Consider the following 21,103-nt stretch of genomic DNA (forward strand, 5'->3'; position numbering starts at 1 on the left):
GAACCAACCACTCTGGATCAAACCTGGTCTGTCTGGTAACAGCAATGCTCCAAGTTCAGCCCACATTTTAGTGGAACATTAGGTTAATCCAGAGGTCATGCGTCTACTCATCACAAAAAGCATTTCAGTCATACAAGCTTGAATTGGAACTTGACTAACAATATTTGAGAGCCCTCCCATGAGAAAGGAATGCGAAAACAAATCTGGAAAATCAGGACTCAAAGCAAAACCTAAACTTGGAGGACAACCCATCGTCATGGGTGACGAGGCTTGAAACCAAAGAGATGAACTTTTTTAAGGTCAGACTTCATATCTGTTGATATGAAAACACTTTTTTCATAGTTTGGCGTGGCAGATCATACCAATTTATTGCATGTCGATGTTTTAATATCCTGGAAAAGACTTGCTACCATAGGCTTCTCGTTCAGCGGCATACAAATACAAGTAGGCCTAAGAATGGCTTTTGTTTAAAACACAAAGCAGAACACTTAATGAAATAAATATATTTTAAAAAATAGGTGCAAACACAAGCTCATGATCTTCAGTCACCACTGTGTGGACATTTACAGTGTCATTTTTGATGGTGCACACAGTCTATCTAATCAGGTGTCCTGGGAAATCATACAATTTCACTCAATTGGTACATTCGGTATGTTATTATCTACAACAATTTATTGTACCGTATTGGCCCGAATATAAGACGGACCAGATTATAAGACGACCCCCTCTTTTTCAAGACTCAAGTTTGAAAAAAGTTTTTTTTGAACACCAAATTATTTTTTTCATACAGAAAATAATTACAGCACATCTGAAACAAATTACTATAACAATATATTTGAGAGAAAAAGCATATTATTTTGCCTCATTCAAATCTTAATATCTGAACATTTAAATATGCAAACTAAAGTGCAATCACATTCGTAAATGAATGGCTTCTGGTTTTTGAAATGTAAATAAACCAACCTATTGTGATCAAACAACAAAATTGCAATAACTGCATTAAGCATCAAAGTGAAGTCTAACTGTAACTGTAGTCTTGAAACAAATCTGAATAAGGAAAAACACTGCAATAAAATAATGCAAACTGATTTAACTTGAGAGTAGCTGAGATCTGTTATGACAGAACATTAGTCCTCACAAACAATTATCTGCCTCTGTGCTCAGTGTCGCTGTCAATCCCATCCTCTGGCTCCTCCCATAGCACGTCATCCTCACGTGACAGGGGTTCGCAGCGGCCTGGGGAGTCAAATTCAGCATTCGCTTCAATGATATCTGGCGCCATCAAGCGTCGTGAATGGGTATAATGTCTAGACCCCGAATATAAAACGACCCCCTCTTATTTCAATGCAAAAAACACCGTCTTATATTCGGGCCAATACAGTATTTTTGTTCATCTATCAATACCAGCGACGTATAGCGACAGGCAGAACAATTAAATGTTCTTCCACTAGATGGCAGAAGGTACGTTTAATAAATCCTCTTGTCATTCACACAACTGAATAAATGTTGTGTTCAACAAAACTGTCCCAGATTCATCATTAATTCAGTATACAGAATATACTTTTTGTGATTTTTTTTGTGTGTGGTTTGCCATGAACATTTTCCCATGTAATATCTGTGCCTTGAATCAACAAATGTTGGGAAACTGTTCTGTATGACAAGACCTGTCCTCCACACCACCATATAATATCATTTGGAGGTCTCAGTTGTACGTTTGCATACACACACAAATATATATTCCTGGAATATTTGTGGTATTTGAATCACGTATCAAAGTGCACATCAGTGAAAATACAAAAACAAGTTCTAGACGAAAGTTGGTTGCAGTGACAGCAGGCTTCTACAAGGTAGTGGATGTGCACACTTCGCCCAGCTGATACTGAATCGGACTGCTGTGCTCTCCCTTCTTGTTTTTGAAGTTGAGTTTGTGGAATTCACTGGTGATGGCTGACAACGACTTGCCCTTGGTCTCCGGCAGGACCAGGCCGACGTAAAGCGCAGAGAGCAGACACACTGTCGCGAAAGGCACAAAACAATACTGGCGCATCGCACTCTGCGAAACAAAACACAAAAGGGAAGATTTGAGTAAGTGTGTCTTTGAGCATACTGTATAATAAATCCAAGTGGGATCATTCCAAATGATTGTGTAATAATTCAGATTTTTTTTTAACTATTCAAACTCTACTAAAGGAACTGAAGTCTGTGCCAGTGGCAGTTGTCATACTTTGACTATGGAATTTAACACTTTAAGCGAATGGGAGCCGCAAATACTTTTTTTTTTTTTTAACTGGGGGAAATGGACTTTCTGCCTGCTAAAATAAAATAAAGAAAATAAAAATACCTCACACATGCTTCTGAATTGTGTGACATTATTAAAGATATTCCACAATATTTATCAGAACGCCTTGTTTCAACTAGTGGGCCTGCATAGAACATATTCTTGAAAAAAAAAAAATGTTTGGATTGACTTCCACTTTAAGGTTCTGGTATTACTACTGTATTGTACAATGAATGGTGAGTCACATGTACCCACCACTAGAAATGGAAAGATCATTCCCACAATGAAGAGGTTAAGCCACATCATAGAGCCGGCGATCATGTAGGCCGCCGGCCGAGCAGTTTGATTGAAGATCTCCGTGGGCAGGACTCCGGTCACACCAGCTATACGTGGACATATATTGTATGTTTACAAGGTACTATAAATATACATTCATACATAACATGAATCAAAAACGGTCATTTCCTCTCCATTACATTTATACCTCACAAAGTCATCCTAATAATTGCCTGGAGTTGAAATACTGAATTTAGTACGTCCAATATGAACTACCAGTATATCTATGAGTGGCCTACTGTAAAAGGCCTTAACATCTCTATTAGTGCATTTCCACTGACCTGGTCCCATGCCGAAGCTGAGGATGTAGGTGAAGATACAGGCCATGCTCAGGTAAGGCATCCAAGATATTAAGTGCTGTTTCAAAGTCACAGGTGTCCAGTCAAATTTCATTAATGCAAAGTAAACATTGCACGAGGACATAAAAACCAGCCTGGCTTGAACTGTTCTATTGAGTATGGTGAACTACGGTGGATAAAAAAACATCTCCACGCCCTTGCTCGAATGCCAGATTATTTTGTGATGTGAAAAATTTGATTAAGCAACTTTGTCTATTACTATTTTGATCTACAACCTGTACAATGCGAGTGAAAAAATATTTTGATCAAGTGGTTCAGTAGAAATAAATAACCAAAATCATGTGGTTGCACAAGTGTGCACACTCTTTTATAACTTCAGATGTGGCTGTGGCCAGAATGAAGCTATTTTCTATGACTATAATGCAGTACATTTTCCCCACATGCATTTGGGAGATTTCAAGTTTTGTTTTTTTTCGGGCAAAATTCTGAAACCAAGATTGTTTTTTTTGTGTTTTTTGACAAAATTGTAAAAGGAATGTTTGGCCCAAACAACACCATACTTATAGAGAGGTGTGGTGGTGGCAGCATCATGGGGCCTAACTGGGGCGTAAGTGGAGGGAATTATGAAAAGTTCCAAATACCAGCCAGTATTAGCACAACGACTTGAAGGGTGTGCACACTTGTGCAACCACATGATCTTAGTTATTTTCACTTCTTTTTGAGTTGACTGAGTTGCACAGGTTATAGGTCACATTTAATTCGAAAAACATTGGCATTTTAACAGGGGTGTGTAGACTTTTTAAATATCCACTGTTCATGTACTGCTACACACACTTGACTGTACAAGCCTTTTAAATGTGAAGATGAGTACCTCAAAAGACAAAGCAATGGTGAAGACAACAGCCCAGACGGTCATGAGGATGAAGCCTCCCATCAGCATGAACCTCCGACCTTTGCGCTCAATCAGCAGGTTCTGAAATCATGTCATATCAGGAGTACAATTTCCCCTCGCCTGCGTCTAAAATACACAACGGTTCTCAGCATGACGCTGTACAGTTCTACACCACCGAAACGCAAGAACAATAGTGAGGCGAATTCTGTATCGGAAAAATGCAGACATACCCCTCTTCTGTGCAGCTCTTATGTAAGCGACTTACACACATGATGCAGGCTGTGAATTCACACGTGCCCGTGCCAATTGTGACATACTGGATTTGGTCGGTCGATATTCCAGCCTCTTTAAAAACATAAGATGCATAAAAGTAGATCTGGTAGGGAGACAAGAACATGGGTTTAAGAAGGGGATGACATCAGCAGACACAAAAGTGTCGCTAATTAACAAAGGTATATACTTACCGTACTGTATACTGTGAAAACACTCACACAAATTAATAGTGTGAGTCTGAAATGCAAACAAAGGGTTCATGCCTTACAAAGTTCATTACATAATTCACTTAATACTCCTTCCTATAAATCCATCAAGCATGCAGTTAAACTGAAGGCAACTTGTGGCCAAGGAATTTAAACTCACTGACCATAACTTTAGCTACACCTCTATAATCTAATGACCCCAACACAAGAGGAGTATCGGAAAACTCAGTCTTGATTGACACTATCAGCAGAGACTTATTCATTTGCATCGTACTGGCAGCTGTTCTCATGTTTTGATTCTGTGATGTAGCTAAGGTAACCAAAATATTAGAAACATTGCAAACTTCACACAACTTTAAGGCCAGGGACCGTTTTTTTTTTTTTTTTCTCACAAGGCCAATTAAACATAACATGCGTGCCTCGTAGGAATTTATCATTTTGTGCATTTTTCAACCTAAATATTCATGACCTGATTAATACAATAGAAAGTAACCAAACTAAATGTTATTTAATAAAATATTCATATCCGTGCTAGCTAAAAATAGTAGCAGAACGATCAATCATGGCTCAGCTTCAGAAAACAGGTAAGCTGTTATTGGTCGTTACCTGAGCCCTGAGGAACTGTGATGTCATTTTCAGTTGACAGAAGTGACAAAATGGCCGCCCTCAGAGATGGGTAAAAACGGGGGTTTAACTTGTTTCAACTAGTGGGCCTGCACAGAACACATTCTTGAAAAAAAATGTTTTGATTGACTTCCTCTTTAATAAATGCAACATGTGATCGTTAATTCCGTCCCTTATTGGAGATCGTGCAAGTTAACCTCGTCAAATGTATTGGACGGCACCAAGCTGCCATTCACATCTTTATGCATCTTCACAAGCATTCATTTTTAATTTGGAAATGCAAAACCCGCCAGTGGATCGTCTCAAATTTCTAATCAACTTGCCACATTGCTTGTAAGGATACTGTGGCCACAACATCTGATCCGGCGTGCCGGTGTCAGTGACACGGCTACCCCAGACTTACAGTACAAAGGTCGTACCGAGTCGTTGCCACACAGCTGCATGGCGCTGCTGATCACCATGACGGAGACGAGCTGCCAGCGCACGGAGCGGTCGCGGAAAAGGTCCCAAGGCCGGCTGGGCCTCGCGCCTTTGATTTCGGCTTGTTCCTGCAGGATCTCAGCCAGTTCGCTGCTCTGGACCTCGCAGCCACGCAGCCGCCGTAGAGCTGAGGAGCAAGACCACCCGATTGCACGTTTTGTAACGGGCAATGTTGAACAGATGTCCGTTAAAAGCTACATGGGAAAGTTCAGTGATTTTCTATCCGCCACAAGCATCATTCATTCATAACATTTGTATTATTCTCTAATTGTCTTCAATTAGTTGGAGCTAGTATATTACCAAAAAGTTAAATAAGTAGGAGCAGAAGTAGAAGGACTGGGCATTTTCCACTATAGCTAAAAAGAATAAAACCGTAGCCTACAATGTTATTTTTGTGAGCGTACTGACCACTGATGCAGGCCTCCTTGTCCCCCCTGTCAATGAGTAAGTATCTGGGGCTTTCCGGGAACCAGGGCAGCGTCAGGAGCTGAATCAAGCCAGGTATGGCATTACTGGCAAGAAGATACTCCCAGCACGACTCACTGCCCAAAATCTCCCTGGAAGTGAAAGATCCAGTATTAGTATCTTGACATGATTCAAGATGTGCGACTGTTTTGTTTACACAAACATTCATTCGCTATCGCGCTTGAGGCAGACGTGCTAACCACTAGGTCATTGTGCTGCGTTTATCGTTATTATTGTTACTATTATTCGTGTTCATGATCCTCACCTGAGTCCCACCACTTGTCCTACCACGACTCCAAAGGATGTAAAAACAGCACAGGACAAGGACACAGCCCCCCTCAGATGCTTTGGTGCGCTTTCTCCAAAATACATAGGTTGCACGTTCATGCTGATTCCTGCAAAACAGACAGACGCCATTTGTGTATAATATTCTCTTCGCTGGAAGCGACTAACTAACTAACAAACCTGAATTTATGCCAATGAGGACACGTGACAGGATGATCATTTCAACAGACGCGGCGGCTCTACTTGTCAAAGCCAAGAGGGCACCGCTTAGGAGGAAAACGTTGTTGAGCAGCAGGCATTTTTTCCTTGCAAAAAGAAACGCAGAATAAATGACATGACAGGAGGCAGTAAGGTGCAGTGCAGTTGTGAACCTCTGCAAACTATAAAGTACAAACACAATCAACTGACAAAAATATTACTAACTATCTCAATCCAAAAAACAAGGGATGGAAATCTCCAAAAATAACCAGCTCCCTGTAATTTGATACCTAGGAATTGTTCGTTTGCTCCCCTGACGATTCCATTTGTCGATTCCTCTTGCGTCGCAAATGACTGATGATGATGACACAAAGATGAAAAAGTGTGTCTTGGTTCTGAACTTTTTCAACATGGGGCTCATTTTTCATGGCCAGTCTAGCACAAAGTGCAATTTAACTGTGCGTGTGGGTTGAGTTTCATTGATTTCAGTATTTTCGTAGACGTGCCCAATTAGAAATGGGCGTTTGCGCCGTCGTGGGAGTGAACACAGCTGACTCGATTCCCGGCCAATGGAAGTGGCTCCCTTCATTCCCTTTCATTCCAGCGCAAGACAGACACGCTGTCTATCTGTGCCAGTTTTTACGCAGAGTGGACATGCGCCTGTCTACGAAAACAAGGCCCATGGTGTCAAGGCATAAACACTTAAAAGTTTGGCTATATGTCACATAAAACGGTAATATCAAAGTTACTTGTAAATCTTTACTTTTATCAAAGGGGAGGTCATACTTCCAACATTTTTTTTCCCCGACCAACCAACCTCATATAAGATTTGCAACATATCTGGGCAAGGTTTATCATGTATATACTATGTTGATATATCATTTTAATATAAATGAATAACCTTTTTTTTTCCAGTTTTTTTTTCACTTGTGTTTCCTAATCATAACAACATACCATGGCTACACAACAGCTTATGAAACCAAAGCAAACTGACTGTTTTCTAAAAATACATCACATATTCATATTTAACACGATGGAGTTCGAAAAATTAATTGGCCACCTCGGACTTGCAGTGTCAGATGAGTGATCAGCTAGCTTAGCACACTTTAGCGGTCCAGTGCCCAATATTTTTTTTCCCCACGGACCGTGAGGAAATGTTTTTCATGGACCGTTGGAGCCGTGGCACAGCGACATGGAGATAACCGTTTCGCCTGTGTCGATCCTACGACCCGTTTGGCCACCGTCTGTCGTCATTATTGTTGTGGTGGCTGACTTGACTTCGAATTGAGGCTGCGTAGCCTGACCGTAGTCAAGATTGAGCTCCATTATGCTAGTGCGCAAAAGCACGGTGACAGACTTGAACCGGAGTGCATTATTCAATTTGCAGTGCTATAATCTTTGAATTTGAATTTTTGAGACTGCTCTCGCATTGCAACTCATTACATGTTTAATTGATTTTATTTTGTGGTCCCAGTGTGAAAGTGGAAGATAGGATTTCTTTATCGAGTGCAACACGTTGGTTAGCACCACTGCATCATAGTTCTGAAGTTCTGGGATCTGTAATTGTTACCTCCCAAAGCGAATGGACATGGGCCCCGCGATGATAGCCCCCACAAGGCCGCCTAACGAGAAGATGGAGACGATGATGGTCCACACCAGAGTCACCTGGAAGTTCTCCAGCTGGATGGCCCAGCGCTCCACGAAGGTCTCGTTGATGAAGGTCTGTATGAACTGCAAGAAGAAGGCGCCACTATCACTCATTTTTTTACCCCAAGACAACACGAGATGATTAAAGCTGACACCGATTAACCATTTGCTCTTCTTTATTTTAAAAAATGAAGACATTTATGAAGTGAGCCTTCAATTTAACCGCCACCAATGAAGTAAAACGGATTTCACATTTGTGTGTGCTTCAGTTGTTGCAGAAATAATAAGGTATAACTGACCGAATTTATGTTATATACATTAAGTATACTGGAGTAAACTGCACCTACATTTTATTATTTTATGTATTGTTTAAATTGAATTTCAAATCAGAAGTCACACAATATAGTGACAGTATTGTTCACTTTAAGAAGGAATTGCGTAAAATAAATAAATAAATAAATAAATACATTTATAAATCAATAAACAATCATAATAATAATAATAATAACAATAATAAATACAGTACAGTACTTATAATAACTATAAAAAATGAAAACGAAGTAGAGAAAGAAGAAAAATTGTAACATTGGCACACTTAATTTGCTTTTGTGGGCCACAGAAAACTTGCTTGACACGTGTAAACTAATGATTGACACTGGAAGCAGCAACAACAAAAAAATGTGAATGACCCATTTGAGTGACACAGTCACTGAGGAATTCATTGAACAGTATGTTTGTTGTGGTTGCTCTTTGTAGTACAGTATTTTAGAACTTGCATTGCATCATAGCACGTAACCAAAATTAGCTTTCATTATGATGCAATGCAAAACCGCAACTACGATACAACTACGTACTACTATATATCAAGCATACTAAAACACATAGGCCTACTTACAGTCAATATTGCAAATAAATGAAAACGCAGCTCTTGCAATGATGTAACTAATGTTGTGGCCAGTGTCTCTAACTACTCATAAATATCTTTGTGCGTTTTTTTCCCCCTTTAACAATCAAGACTTAATAAACTCACAGTAGTGGGTGCATTCATGATGGCCAGGTTGTATCCATACTGAAGAGTTCCTCCAACGGCTGCAGAAGCAACCATTAGCACCAGTGTCAAAGAACTGCTCTGTAATATACACAAACACACTTTCATATATTTTGGGGGGAAGTTGATGCACATTGGTCAAACGGTGTGCCATTAATGAAACAGAATGATCGTATACTTTTGAAATAAAATATTGAACTCGTCAAAAGGTTCTGATTGATTCTTGTGGAAACTAACTCCGCTAAACTAATAATGGAAATGCAAGAGCTGCAATACTGTAGTTGTATGATGACGTAATTCGAGTTTTTCAGACAGTGGTAGCTTGTCTTCGCGCACTTAAAAAATGCTTCACAACGAGACGTTTAACATGTAATTGATGCAGCAACAAACAGAATAATACCATAAATTGTGAAATAGATGACTGATTATTGTTACTTTATTTACCTTTTGCTGCGCATCGTGCGACATCTTGGTCAAGTCAAAAGTGGTCGCCGGTTAGTCGGTTCGGTTCCGGCAGGTCCAACTCCGACCATCAGGTGCCTCGCGAGGCTTTTTCTTCTTTGGGCGGTGACGTCATCATCAGGGCGGTGAACTAGTGAGCTGATCTGTCCGTGACAGAACCACGGATCCAACTCCAATCACTTTGGGCCCATGTGAGCAGGAGCGCTATGTTCTCCTACACATAAGCGCATCTCACTAATTTAGAACTGAAAAGGTGATTTAGTTCACTAGTTCAATTTAAAAACAAAAACAAAAACGTATTCGATTGGAATCGTATAGACTCCTAAAAATACATTTTCATCAGGCTAATTCTACCTGATTTCATGTTAAAAAAAAATGATTGTATCAAAATTCTAATAAATAAATAAAAAAAAATAATAATAATAATAATAAACCCAATCGTGAAATATTTCACTCACACGGTGTTTGTTTTTAGAGTTTCACTTTCTAAATTGACAGACAGCCATTTCCCCACGATTTACTGAGCAACATCATTCTGATGATGAGCATGCTTAGAATCACATCAAACTAAATTTGAAGTTAAGTAATAGTATAGAATATTATAGTATTCATAATATTATATAATTTAATAGGGTTGCACAATATTGAAAAACATGAATCGTGATATCGATATGCGAGGGTTAACATGTACCTTAGGGATGGTCAACTCTATTCCCTGACCACATACTGAGTGGCCCCTAGACTAATCCACCTACCACCAAAAATACATTTTCTTGCTTGTTTTACAAACCCCAAAATTTCTTCAGAAGACGCTGATTAACATCCAGCAGCACTGATTAAAAATTGGCATTCTCCAGCATTTAAGTTGCCTATCTCCGATGTTCATAAACAAATTACATTATCATGATCTAATGGTGTTGTTCATGCAGCAAAATAAACAGTCTCAAAGTATTCTCAGATAATTACTTGTTTAATAATTATTTAATTATGAACTAATGAATCTATCTACCTCTATTTCTACCCTATCTATCTACCTACCTACCTGCATCGATAATTCAATTCTTGCTGTGACAAAATTAATTTATATCGATATAAATGAATAACGTTCTTGATTTGATAGAAGTATAATCCAATAATGTTGAACAATTTGTGGTGTGTTCACAATATTGTCATCTCTAACTCAGGTGGAGGGGAAAAGGACAGGCAAAGTGGAGAGGACAGAACCATGGAAACATAAGCATGGGTAGAATATTCAAACTTCACAGAGGAGGCGGAACCCAAGACTCAAACCAAGGACCTCTTGACCATGAGGGAGACGTGCTAACCGCAAAGACACGTCTCATAAAATGAATTTGTTTTGATTCTGTTAAAATATTTCTTGTCAAAGGTCTTACCAGTACTTCTTTTGTTCCACCACTGTTTTTTGCGTGTTTTTTTTTAATGCAGCCCCATTGGATTTGAATTCAACATAAGAACACATTACAGTATTTCCACATTCATGGAAAAATAAGATATAATTACAAGCAGGCTACAAACTAACGTGACTTCAAATTCATTTACATACGGACTCTATACATTTGCATTTCACACACAATTATTTTGGATTCACTTTAGTGCAGATTATATCTGTAATAGTGGGGTCTGTCTTAAATCAGCAGTGCCATAAAAGATCCAACAGATGTCACTGTTTTCCTTTCTTTCCCTTCACACGTTTATATACTGAGCGATGGTTAAATTTCAAAAGGATTGCACATAGATTAACGTCAAATCTCAATTTCCAAAGTTAGCTGGGATAGGTTCCAACCAACATTTGACTCTAATCAGGACAATTAGCGAGAGAAAATGATTGTTTGTTGAAACAAAATCGGATACGCAGGCTCACTGAAACTACAGGATAATGTATGGAAGAACTGCGTCTGAAAACGTTGATAACAACTGAGTACAGTATATAGAAAAACTCTCATTAACAAATCTCATTTATTGCTTTTGTAAAAAAAAAAAAAATAATGAAAACAACTTAACTTAATTTTTGGAGCGCCCTGTATTATATTAGGCTCTTCATAGACGGATTGATAAATTTGCTTTTATTAATATTTATTTACTGTCGTTTTTTGCGTGTTTACGTGTTTCTTCTCCCGGTGTTATATTTTGTATGTCTTCAACTTTTTGCTTAATATGAAAAAAGACAATGAAAAAGTCCCAAACTAGGCACATGCTAGCAAGCTGAACAACCCCCCGATTATTTTCATGGTAAATTTTACAATTAATTTTTATACTGAATTCCATTGCAGAATCATTTTGTACATAGTCGCTGAAGAATAAATTATAAATTAAATTATACAAAATACCACCAACAATACCGAAGAAGGCGTGGCTTACTTGCACGCATAAGGTACAGCTGACAAAAAGGTGACAAAAAAGGAGTGACCAATGAGGTGCCACTATCTTAATGTCCTCGCCTCTGATTGGCCCGCCTCTGAGGGGCTTCCACTGGTTTCCTTCAATTGAACGCTCTTAGGTAGTAAGGTCCTGCACTAGAAAAGTTCGTGCGTATTTTTCCTCGAAAAACTTCCTCGCGTGATATATTTACTGTAGTGTGTGTCATAGTGTGTACGCACGTCATCGGCGAGTTTAAATGTTGATTTGCGGAAGACAAAGTGCGCCTTCTAAGCACACATTTCGCTCAAACTGGAAGACAAATTGCCTTAGTTGAGACCACAAGTGGTCAGTCACCATGACTTGGATATTATGGGATGCGATTTTCCTCATAAGTGGTGAGTGTGCAATTTTGTCCAATTGGCTTGTTATATTTACCATTGAATGTTTTTAAACCCACTAAATATCAACGTGCCAAATATACGCTCTGCAATTAGTTTAAAGAAATTAACTGTATATTAGTGAGAATATTAATGTGGCATTTTAATGTAAATACCTTAATTGATTGATTATTTGAACACCCACAGGAGATACTCTGGCCACAATAGTACATTTGCACTCTCTGAGATCCAGTACAGAGCTATATAACCAATTCTGCTTTTACTAACATAACGATGATTTGGAGTTTATTAATTTGACAATGTTTATTTTTGTGGTTGTCAAACTATAATATTCTTCCTCTCATGTCGAAAAAAAAGTAACCAAATATAACCAAACACCCCTCATAATAACAGTTAAAATAATACGTCGTGTCAATCAAAAATGAGCTTGATTACTACCTTTGTAAAGACATTGAAAAAAAACATCTTTTGCTGGATCTCATTAAATTATAGTTACGTTTAAGGCAAGAAAAAGACAATTACTGTACGATAATTAAAAATCCCTTTTCTAAATTTTCAGTTGTTTCCATGTGATGGTTTAGCTGAGATGGCGTGTGAGGTGCAAGTGTATTTTTAGTGCTTCAGTCTCATCCTTTTAGTGGATGCTTGACCCCGTTTGTTGTATTGATGGGCTCTGGCTACACCCTCCAAATAAAGTCTTATGTTCTTATGTTAGTTTGTTCTGTGTGGGGATACACACACATGCAATTTAGCTATCCAAACTTGTTATATTGCTTTAGGTACTTTTAGTATGTACATATGGTACTTAATGGTGAGGTTTTAGTGAACTTTCCATGGTACAGTATTGCTGTAGGGATCTGCTGTGATATCTGTCAGGTTTTCATATTATGGACTGTGTGTGTGTGTGTTCTTTCCCCAAAGGTTCGCTGTTTACAATAGGAGCAGTGCAAAGCACCTCGACAACCCTCGGAGGCAACATTGCCGTCAAAGCCAAGGCTGCACTCAACACCTCGGGAAGCGGCCACGCAGTCGCCTCGACGACTGCAAGTAGGTCTGGTTACACGATAGTGTGCTCATTATCCATTTGAGGTCAAATGTTGTCAGAGGTTTCCCTGCAGTGGATATAAAAAGTCTACACTCGCCTGTTCAAATGCCAAGTTTTTGTGACGTAAAAACCATGAGACCAAGATAAATGATTTCAATTTCTGCCAGAAAGAAACAAACTGTCAGGAAAAGCTTGCTAGAACACCTGAACTTTATTTGGTGGTAGTCAGAGGCGCTTTACATGGTGGCAGATATGTGCCGACTTCCATTTAACATGAGTTTGAATGTGATTGGTTAACTCTGAACACAGCCACGTCCACATATATGAGGTGTGCACACTTGTGCAACCACCATTATCTCAGTTTCTTTTTATTTCCCCTCCCGAGGAGGTTTATTGTTTTTCGCATTTGAAATTATTTATCTTGGTCTTATTTTTTTAATATCACTAAAACCTGTCATTTGAACAGGGGTGTGTAGACTTTTTATATCCATTGTAGGTTCCACTCCCAATGTGTGCAAGAATTGTCTCGTGATATTGCACAAAAACAAACAAAATATTTTGCTTACCTTTGTGGATGGATGAAAAAGTTTAGAGAAAACTGTCCAAATCCTCAACATCTCGTCCTCTCGACAGTTAATATTCTCCGATGTCTGTAGTCTTTCATAAAAGCAGATTAACATTGTGTTGAATCAAAATAAGACTTTTGCAAACATCCGCTTTTGCTTTGGGAAACAATGAGCAGCAGTTTTGCCTATTTTCTGACATGTTGCGGACCAAAACTGTGACCGAATCATAAACAAATTGTGTGCATTTTCTGCAACAAAGAAAAAGAAAGAATTTCCAACTTATTTTGCAAACTCACGCTGGGTAAATAAACTGCTGCACGTGATTGGCTTTTTCATATTGGCGTTTCTCTTACATACACTATTGCACTACCACTACCTGTTTGACTTTCTCTGTGGCTTTTTATGTTGCCACCACGTCTGGGTACTGGTGATAGCTATTGTGACTTTAGGTTATGGCATCGTGCAAGAAGGTGGAAAGAAAAAAAAAATCACAATGGGATTGAACTAATGAATTCATCTGTTAAAGAAATAAATTATAAAAAAAAAAAAAAAAAAACATTTATTCCAATGCTAATAAATGGGGTGAATTGTTGTTCAAATTCACAAGGAATATCCGTTACAGATGAGCGTGCTAAGAGATTGACACTTTTTTTTGTGGATGTTTTTCACCCCATCCTTTTCCCCCGCCCTCTCTGCAGGTTCATATTTTTCATTTGGAACAAAGCCGAGTCGGTCGGACACGACCATTTCCATCCCTACAAAGCCAGCGTTGGCTGTGTACGCCACCTCAGCCGGTAGCGTCATTACAAGAGTCTCTACTACAGCAGTGACTACTACCACGACCACCTCTAACATCCTCCCAGTGAAAAGTAAGTTTCAGGGGGCGGGGAGAGCATAGTTTCTAACCTGGATTTTCAAGCATTTATGCTTGGGGCCGATTTCAGTTCTGTTTGGTAACTTATTCCATTTGCATGCAGCATAATAGCCAAATGCTGCCGCACCACGTTTGCTTTGAACTCTGGGCTCCACTAATTGACCCTGAGTCTGCTGACCTCAGAACTCTACTGGGTTTATATTCCATGACCATTTCTTTGATGTATTCTGGACCTGAGCCATTCAAGTGATTTATAGACCAATAGGATCATTTCAAAATCTGTTCTACAGCTGACTAGGAGCCAGCGTAAAGTCTTAACGGTGGAGAAAGTTTCAACCCGATTTATCTTGGTCTCATTTTTCATATCAGAAAATCCTGGCATTTGAACAGGGGTGTGTAATTTCCCCCCCCCCCCCTCCCCCCCCCCCCCCCCCCACTGCAAGCAGACAATGTGTCACACGCTGATAGTTAATTGATCCTCTTAGCCTCATGGTGCATCAGCAATTATGGGGCATTAATATGAGCTGCTTTTTCAACACAAAAGCCGCTGCAAGATGATCCGGGTAACATCTCGCTTGCCCCAGAGGCTGGATGGATCCTGTCCCAGTGTGTCTCTTCTTGCTCTGTGAAAATGGTACGGAAGAGGAGAGGGGTGGGGAGGCCGGCGGCTCCCAGACAACAGAGGGCTTTCACGGAGAGCGACAGCAGAAGACAATGCACGTATGCTGCGCACCAAAAAAAACCCAACAACATTTCGTGTCAGAATGGAATGGAAGTGTGTTAGCAAAACTCAGCCAGAGCCTTAATGTGACACTGCTGCATCTGTTTGGCACCTCGCAGAACACTGATTTCAATCTGAGTCAGCTATGCCGGAATTTGTCTGACTGTACGGCTAACTTGTAAAAAAATAAAAAATAAAAAAAAAGTCAACCTTTCACCATTGCTGGGGCGTTCACGTAAGCGAACGTCTTTGTCCCATTGTTTGGGTGTAAAACTCTCCTGGCCTCACATGCAGTTTTTTTTTTTTTTTGTCGTCTGTGACTTGTCGCTACACTAATTGTTCCTCCCAGGTAGTGTGTTGGACGCAAGCAAATCCACACACAACTGGGGACAAAAGGCTACGGTCCCACAGTGGGTGGCGTGGGTGTCAGCTTTAGGATTTAGAACAGCGAGTACAATGCTTCAGGCCACAACCAACTCAGGCTTATTTGGCTATTTTTACATCGATGATAGTCACCTGGGTCACTGACTGTTGTCCGTCAAGGCACAATTAGACACGCTGATTTGATTTGTATCACAGACATTGTGCGTGTGTGTGTGTTGTTTAATCACCTGACAGAGTTTGTGGCGGCGGCTGTTCGCTCTCATTTCGATGACTGTCCAGACTCCCATCGTCACTTCTGTTTCCACGGAACGTGTCGCTTCCTGATATTGGAGGAGACGCCTGCATGCATGTAAGTAGATTCAAATAAAATGTTGTCAGATGCGAGAAAAAAAAAAAAAAGTCACTTTCAGTCCTACAGAAAGTACTGTCCATCCTTACCTTAATTCTGTTTCAAGTCAATCAAAAGGCTGTTAATAAAGACACATAAATTGGTTAAACCATTAAACCTAGCGAACATTGTTGGAACCCCAAGGACAATTTCTTTGTTTTTGTTGTACAGTATACTGAAGACATTTGGATTTCAGATCAAAAGAAAAGAAAAATGCATTAAACAGCTCCAGACAGAGCACCTTTTGCTTGAAGCCACCCGCTTTTCAAGTGTCTGTTCCAAAACTTTTATGGCTCAGCTCTGCACTTATTTGCAAAATCCAACCTGGCCTTCCGATTATTTTTGCTGATGACTGGTTTGTATCTTGTGGTGTGCCCTGTATATTTGTTCCTTCGAAGTCTTCTTTGAACAATGGATCGTGATACCTTCACTCCTGTTTGTGCATTAGGTGGCTAAAAAGGGGTGGAATTTGTTGCTTAACTCATATTCCACAAATGCAATATTAATTAGTTTCAACTAGTAGGCCCGCTGGGAACATAGTCTTGAAAAAAATGTGTTTGGGTTGATTTCCCGCTATAAGCAGTCAGCCTCAAAAGCAACACCTGAGCAACTGAAACACCCATCAGTCATATGTTCCAATACTTTAACTCACTTAAAACAAAAGCTGCTCTGTCCTGAGTTGTTCAATACATCTAGATGTAAATACCATGAATTAAAATGTGGAATTCTGAACTTTTGTGTCATATATATCTTTTGACCTGAACCCAAATGTCTTCAGTATACAACAAAAACAAAGGAATTCACCTTGCTGTTGGAATACTTTTGGGCCGGACTGTTGCTACACAACCGAGTATTGTAGAGCACTTCTAAGGGTTGTAGAAAATGTGAGCAGAAAACATTTTTGAGTTGAATACATTTGTAAGCCAGACATACCGTGTTGTATTTTATCCAAGTGAGATGAACGGAGATCATTCCAGTTGACGCTTCTTTCCTTCATGTCGCAGATGCCATCCCGGCTTTGTTGGGATGAGGTGCGAGCATGCAGACCTGCTCGCCGTTGTGGCCACCAACCACCGTCCGCAGACCCTCGCCACCGTGCTGGTGTTGTGTGTGATCGGCTGTGTCCTTATCATTGTGGTGTGCACGCTGTTAAAGTAAGCTGTGTGTTGGCTGTTGTCTATAAAACAAAAACAAGCATACAGTACATAGTGGTTGCATAGTGACTGTGCTTGTTTTCTTCGCTTCTTGCTACAGTTGTTGGTGGAGGCAGGAATGCCGTAAGAGGAGACACGCTCATCACTTCATCCCAGAAAAGTCTGTTTACTCACAGAAGCACAGAGCACCATGCTATCCTTCTGAGAGCGGTACCTCACTCCTCTTAGTCAACATCTTCATATTCACAGGATCAGAGAGCGCTGACTAATACTAGCAGTTAAGATGACTGACCACTTCATTACGACAGTCCCCTCTTCAATTCAGCATCAAGAGACTTGTGATATGTTACATTAATTAAACTGGAAGTCAACCCAAACATATTTTTTTTCAAGAATATGTTCTATGAAAGCCAACTCGTTGAAACAAGGCATTCTGATAAATATTGCGTTTCTGGAATAAGAGTTAATCCGCTCGTTTTTAGCCATCTCCGGGGGCGGCCATTTTGTCACTTCTGTCGACTGAAAATGACATCACAACTACTCAGGCGGACCTGTTTTCTGAAGCTGAGCCCACTCTTTCCCTGACTGGGCTCTGAGCGCGCTACCTGCACTCGGCAATGTGCTGCCTTGTTGTGATATGCAATCAGTACCTAGCTTAAACCACTCTACGTAGGACATTTATTTTTGCTGCATTTAATCAGAGCTAACTGTTTATTTTTCCAAGTAGGAGATAGCTGATTTTTTTTTCCTAGCTAGGACATGTTTCAGGTGGTCAAAGACAACAACACTATCCCTCTGTTTGAATTGGAATGAGAGAAGCTAGCTCTTGTGGCACGTGTATGAGTTAATATTAAAACCAGGGTGCTTCTGACAATTTAACTGACTGACTAGACGCAGAGAGAGGGAGGAGCAAAGAGAGAATTGTATTTATTAGTATTTGCAAAAGTCAATTTATATTTGTGTTTCAATTGCATTTCATATAAAAGTCCCCAAAAATAAGTCCTAGGTCTATTTTTGTTATTTTTAATGCTCACTATATGGGGCTGGTTCATCCAATCCATTACTATTTTTGCTGTGGCTCAACATTTAAATCGATTTTATGTCAAATTCATGAAACGGGACATGTTTGTTTGCCTTCCAGTGGTGTGAGAAGACAACAATGTGGACCCTGATCCTGGTGCTTCCAGACTGCCTCCAAAGAGGTACAAGCGAAGAAGCTGTGACTGAGGCAGGACTCAAATGAAACAAGGTAGGATCTTCCTTCACATGGATTTCCATCGACTTTGGACTTTTCTGCAATGCAGCAATATGGGAATTCCCTCTACTCTTGTGTGGATATCAACACTCAACTGTTTGGAGTTATGAGGACAAAGAGGCTGCCAAACTCTGATTACCGTTTCTTCACTAGAAGTCTTCTATGAAGACATGAATCAACCTGTGTGGATTTGGGGAAAAAAACGGAGAGGCCTTTGAGGCTACAAGACCATCCAAATTCATTGACTTAAACCTCCCAATTCCTATTTATGTCTTTTATTAACTTTATGCACTTTTCAGAACTACAAGCACAAAGGATGCTGACGCTTTAAACTACGTTTTTAGTGTCTTTTACTTTTAAAAGAGGAAACACATTTCACTTGACAAAATGGGGAATTGATGAACAGAATGGATGAAGACCCTTGGATGTCTGTCAGGCATAGAATGCATTTCTTCTGATGGGTAAAATTAGTCTGAGGGTAAAATTGGGTCGGTTTTATTTGTGGTTCCTGAGCTGAACTACATTGTGTCCTTTCATCACAAGTTTCACATAGAAAAGTTAAGAGAAAAAAATCCAAAACATACCACTTGTACACATATTAGGTGTTCATTTTATGGTACCTTTAATTCATTGGCACTTATCTGCAGTGCTGCGGATGCTTCCTAAAATTTCCACTTTATTGTTTTGGTGCACTTATTTAATTTAATACTCTACTTGAGTGGTGTGTTTTGGCATTGTCTCTAATTTAAATTTGAATACTTTTAAAGACACCAAAAAAAATCAATATAACCTTCAAAATCGGATAAAGGATTCCAAAATAATGAATGTTAAAATGACACCGATGATATTAAAAAAACAAAACAAACAAAAAAAACATTTCAGATGTGGCAGCTTCTATCGTGAAATGAAAGTTTTGGTCTAGAGAGTAAGGGGATGATACATTTGTTTCTGTTTACAGCGTCTGATGTTTGCAGAGTGTTTTTTGGTGTCTCCTATTGTGCGCAGCATTTATGTGTGAAAACATGTTCATATAAACACACATAATGTTATAGATTCATATGCATTTCCAATATAGAAGAGAGTCCTACTGATGCTTAACGCTTGGTTTGTCACATCTTTGGTGTCTCCGTTGCTTTGTTACCTGCATTTGTTTTCAAATGAATTAAATTTGCAAATGTCTTGACTGGCTTTTTATTTATTTTTTTCCGTAGTTGTTCTGAGCTCCTGTTTTGTGTAGAGCAGAAAAATGCTGCACCTGGAAGAGTTGTGCCATTGTGTATGTAGCTCAGCTTCTCATAGCTGACGTCCTTTAGATTGCAAACTAGTTCTGACTGACTCAACTGCTGATCGCTGCCATGTAGTACACTTTCACGTTGCCTCATTTGCATCAAAGACATGATTAATCGCTTGTCAATTTCTGATGCTCACAGGATCTAAAACTCCTCCTAGTGGGCATCTGATGTCAACTCAACATCGATTGAATGATTTTGATGTCATATTGATGTTGAATTGACATCACATGCGCTTCTTGTTCCCATATTAGTTCACAATACACATGCACGTGTTGTTAAAGTGCATATGCATTGACATGTTCTCTCATAGCAAAGTGGGTCCCTTCTTTCTGCACTCATGCGCTTTCCCCCTCTTTTTACAATCCCATTATTACACAATTGGATTTCTGCGGAGCCTTTTAGAGCCGTCTGGCTGAGCTTCTAAAGCAGCTTTGAAATAAGAAGCTCTTCCCCAGCGAGCTACAATATCCGTTAACATACAAATGTCAAGAGGTGAAATTACAGGTGAAAAAAAATTAACGTGAAGCGCAGACCGCGTCGGTCATCACATTTCAACGCTCGGCATCGAGTGTTGTTGGTAGTGAACCCTGACACAACTCCCTTGACCTCCTTAAATCTGATCTTGCATTTGGCAATCCTGATTCCTCGTAAGAGGCTCTGCTTTGAATCTTGCTGCCATTCTGGTCTTTTCCCTGGGATTCTCTTTGGGTCCCGTTTGATGCTCCCAGTCCGACTCTCGCACTATCTGCCTTGGACCAGATGGTTTAAAATAAGAGTATTTTCGAAGCTATTCGGGTTAAGAAACCGCCTCGCTCTCACTGCTATAGCGTAAAAGCGCGTTAGCTGCTCTGCCATGCGACAATATTTGCAATGCATCATTAAGAAGAAAACTGACAAATTATGACAAGTTTGACATTGGCTTCAGAACAAATGTGTGGATCAAGAAAAAACAAAATAAACAAACAGGCTCGATTCAATCTGTAGATGATCTGGATCACTGAGACTAGTTGTATGGCTGTAAATAAATTTTACCATCAAACATCTTTTCTCAGTCTTGATTTGTTCGAGTCAACGTCATCATTCTGCTCGAGATGGTTCTTGTCACAAAATGCTTGTTGTCCCTTTTTTTTGGGTCAGAAACATGTTTTTTTTTT

The 21,103-nt window shown here is 39.6% G+C and overlaps 2 protein-coding genes across 3 annotated transcripts; one reads left to right on the plus strand and one right to left on the minus strand.

The window, feature by feature from the left end:
* Positions 1-360: 360 nt before the first annotated feature.
* Positions 361-13,922, minus strand: LOC147142190 (solute carrier family 2, facilitated glucose transporter member 11-like). Of its 2 annotated transcripts, XM_086041351.1 has the most exons (13): positions 13,882-13,914; positions 9,476-9,636; positions 9,014-9,112; positions 7,907-8,067; positions 6,319-6,443; positions 6,119-6,248; positions 5,797-5,945; positions 5,328-5,515; positions 4,071-4,181; positions 3,785-3,886; positions 2,896-2,971; positions 2,534-2,661; positions 361-2,053 (listed from the first exon to the last, which is right to left on the minus strand). In XM_086041351.1, the coding sequence occupies exons 2-13, from the start codon at positions 9,497-9,499 to the stop codon at positions 1,841-1,843; spliced, it is 1,506 nt and encodes a 501-aa protein (XP_085897477.1). In that variant the 5' UTR covers positions 9,500-9,636; positions 13,882-13,914; the 3' UTR covers positions 361-1,840. The 2 variants fall into 2 exon arrangements, with proteins under 2 accessions (XP_085897477.1, XP_085897478.1); XM_086041352.1 differs by lacking the exon at positions 9,014-9,112 and having other exon boundaries at positions 13,882-13,922.
* tgfa (transforming growth factor, alpha) lies at positions 11,988-19,836 on the plus strand. The gene is made up of 7 exons (XM_086041353.1): positions 11,988-12,267; positions 13,192-13,317; positions 14,580-14,750; positions 16,095-16,209; positions 17,253-17,402; positions 17,503-17,612; positions 18,544-19,836. The coding sequence occupies exons 1-7, from the start codon at positions 12,228-12,230 to the stop codon at positions 18,549-18,551; spliced, it is 720 nt and encodes a 239-aa protein (XP_085897479.1). The 5' UTR covers positions 11,988-12,227; the 3' UTR covers positions 18,552-19,836.
* The last annotated feature ends 1,267 nt before the right edge of the window (positions 19,837-21,103 follow it).

Source organism: Filicampus tigris, chromosome 9, assembly GCF_054856515.1.
Source record: "Filicampus tigris isolate MCC_2025a chromosome 9, RoL_Ftig_1.0, whole genome shotgun sequence".
Classification (NCBI taxonomy): domain Eukaryota; kingdom Metazoa; phylum Chordata; class Actinopteri; order Syngnathiformes; family Syngnathidae; genus Filicampus; species Filicampus tigris.

Coding starts and splice junctions, on each gene's coding strand:
- LOC147142190 (XM_086041351.1), bottom strand. CDS start 9,499: ATGTCGCACGATGCGCAGCAAAAG. Junction 3,887..4,070: donor TCACAGCCTGCATCATGTGT/GTAAGTCGCTTA, acceptor ACATGATTTCAG/AACCTGCTGATTGAGCGCAA. Junction 2,054..2,533: donor TGATCTTTCCATTTCTAGTG/GTGGGTACATGT, acceptor TTTGTTTCGCAG/AGTGCGATGCGCCAGTATTG.
- tgfa (XM_086041353.1), top strand. CDS start 12,228: ATGACTTGGATATTATGGGATGCGATTTTCCTCATAAGTG. Junction 12,268..13,191: donor TGCGATTTTCCTCATAAGTG/GTGAGTGTGCAA, acceptor CTTTCCCCAAAG/GTTCGCTGTTTACAATAGGA. Junction 17,403..17,502: donor GTGGTGTGCACGCTGTTAAA/GTAAGCTGTGTG, acceptor TTCTTGCTACAG/TTGTTGGTGGAGGCAGGAAT.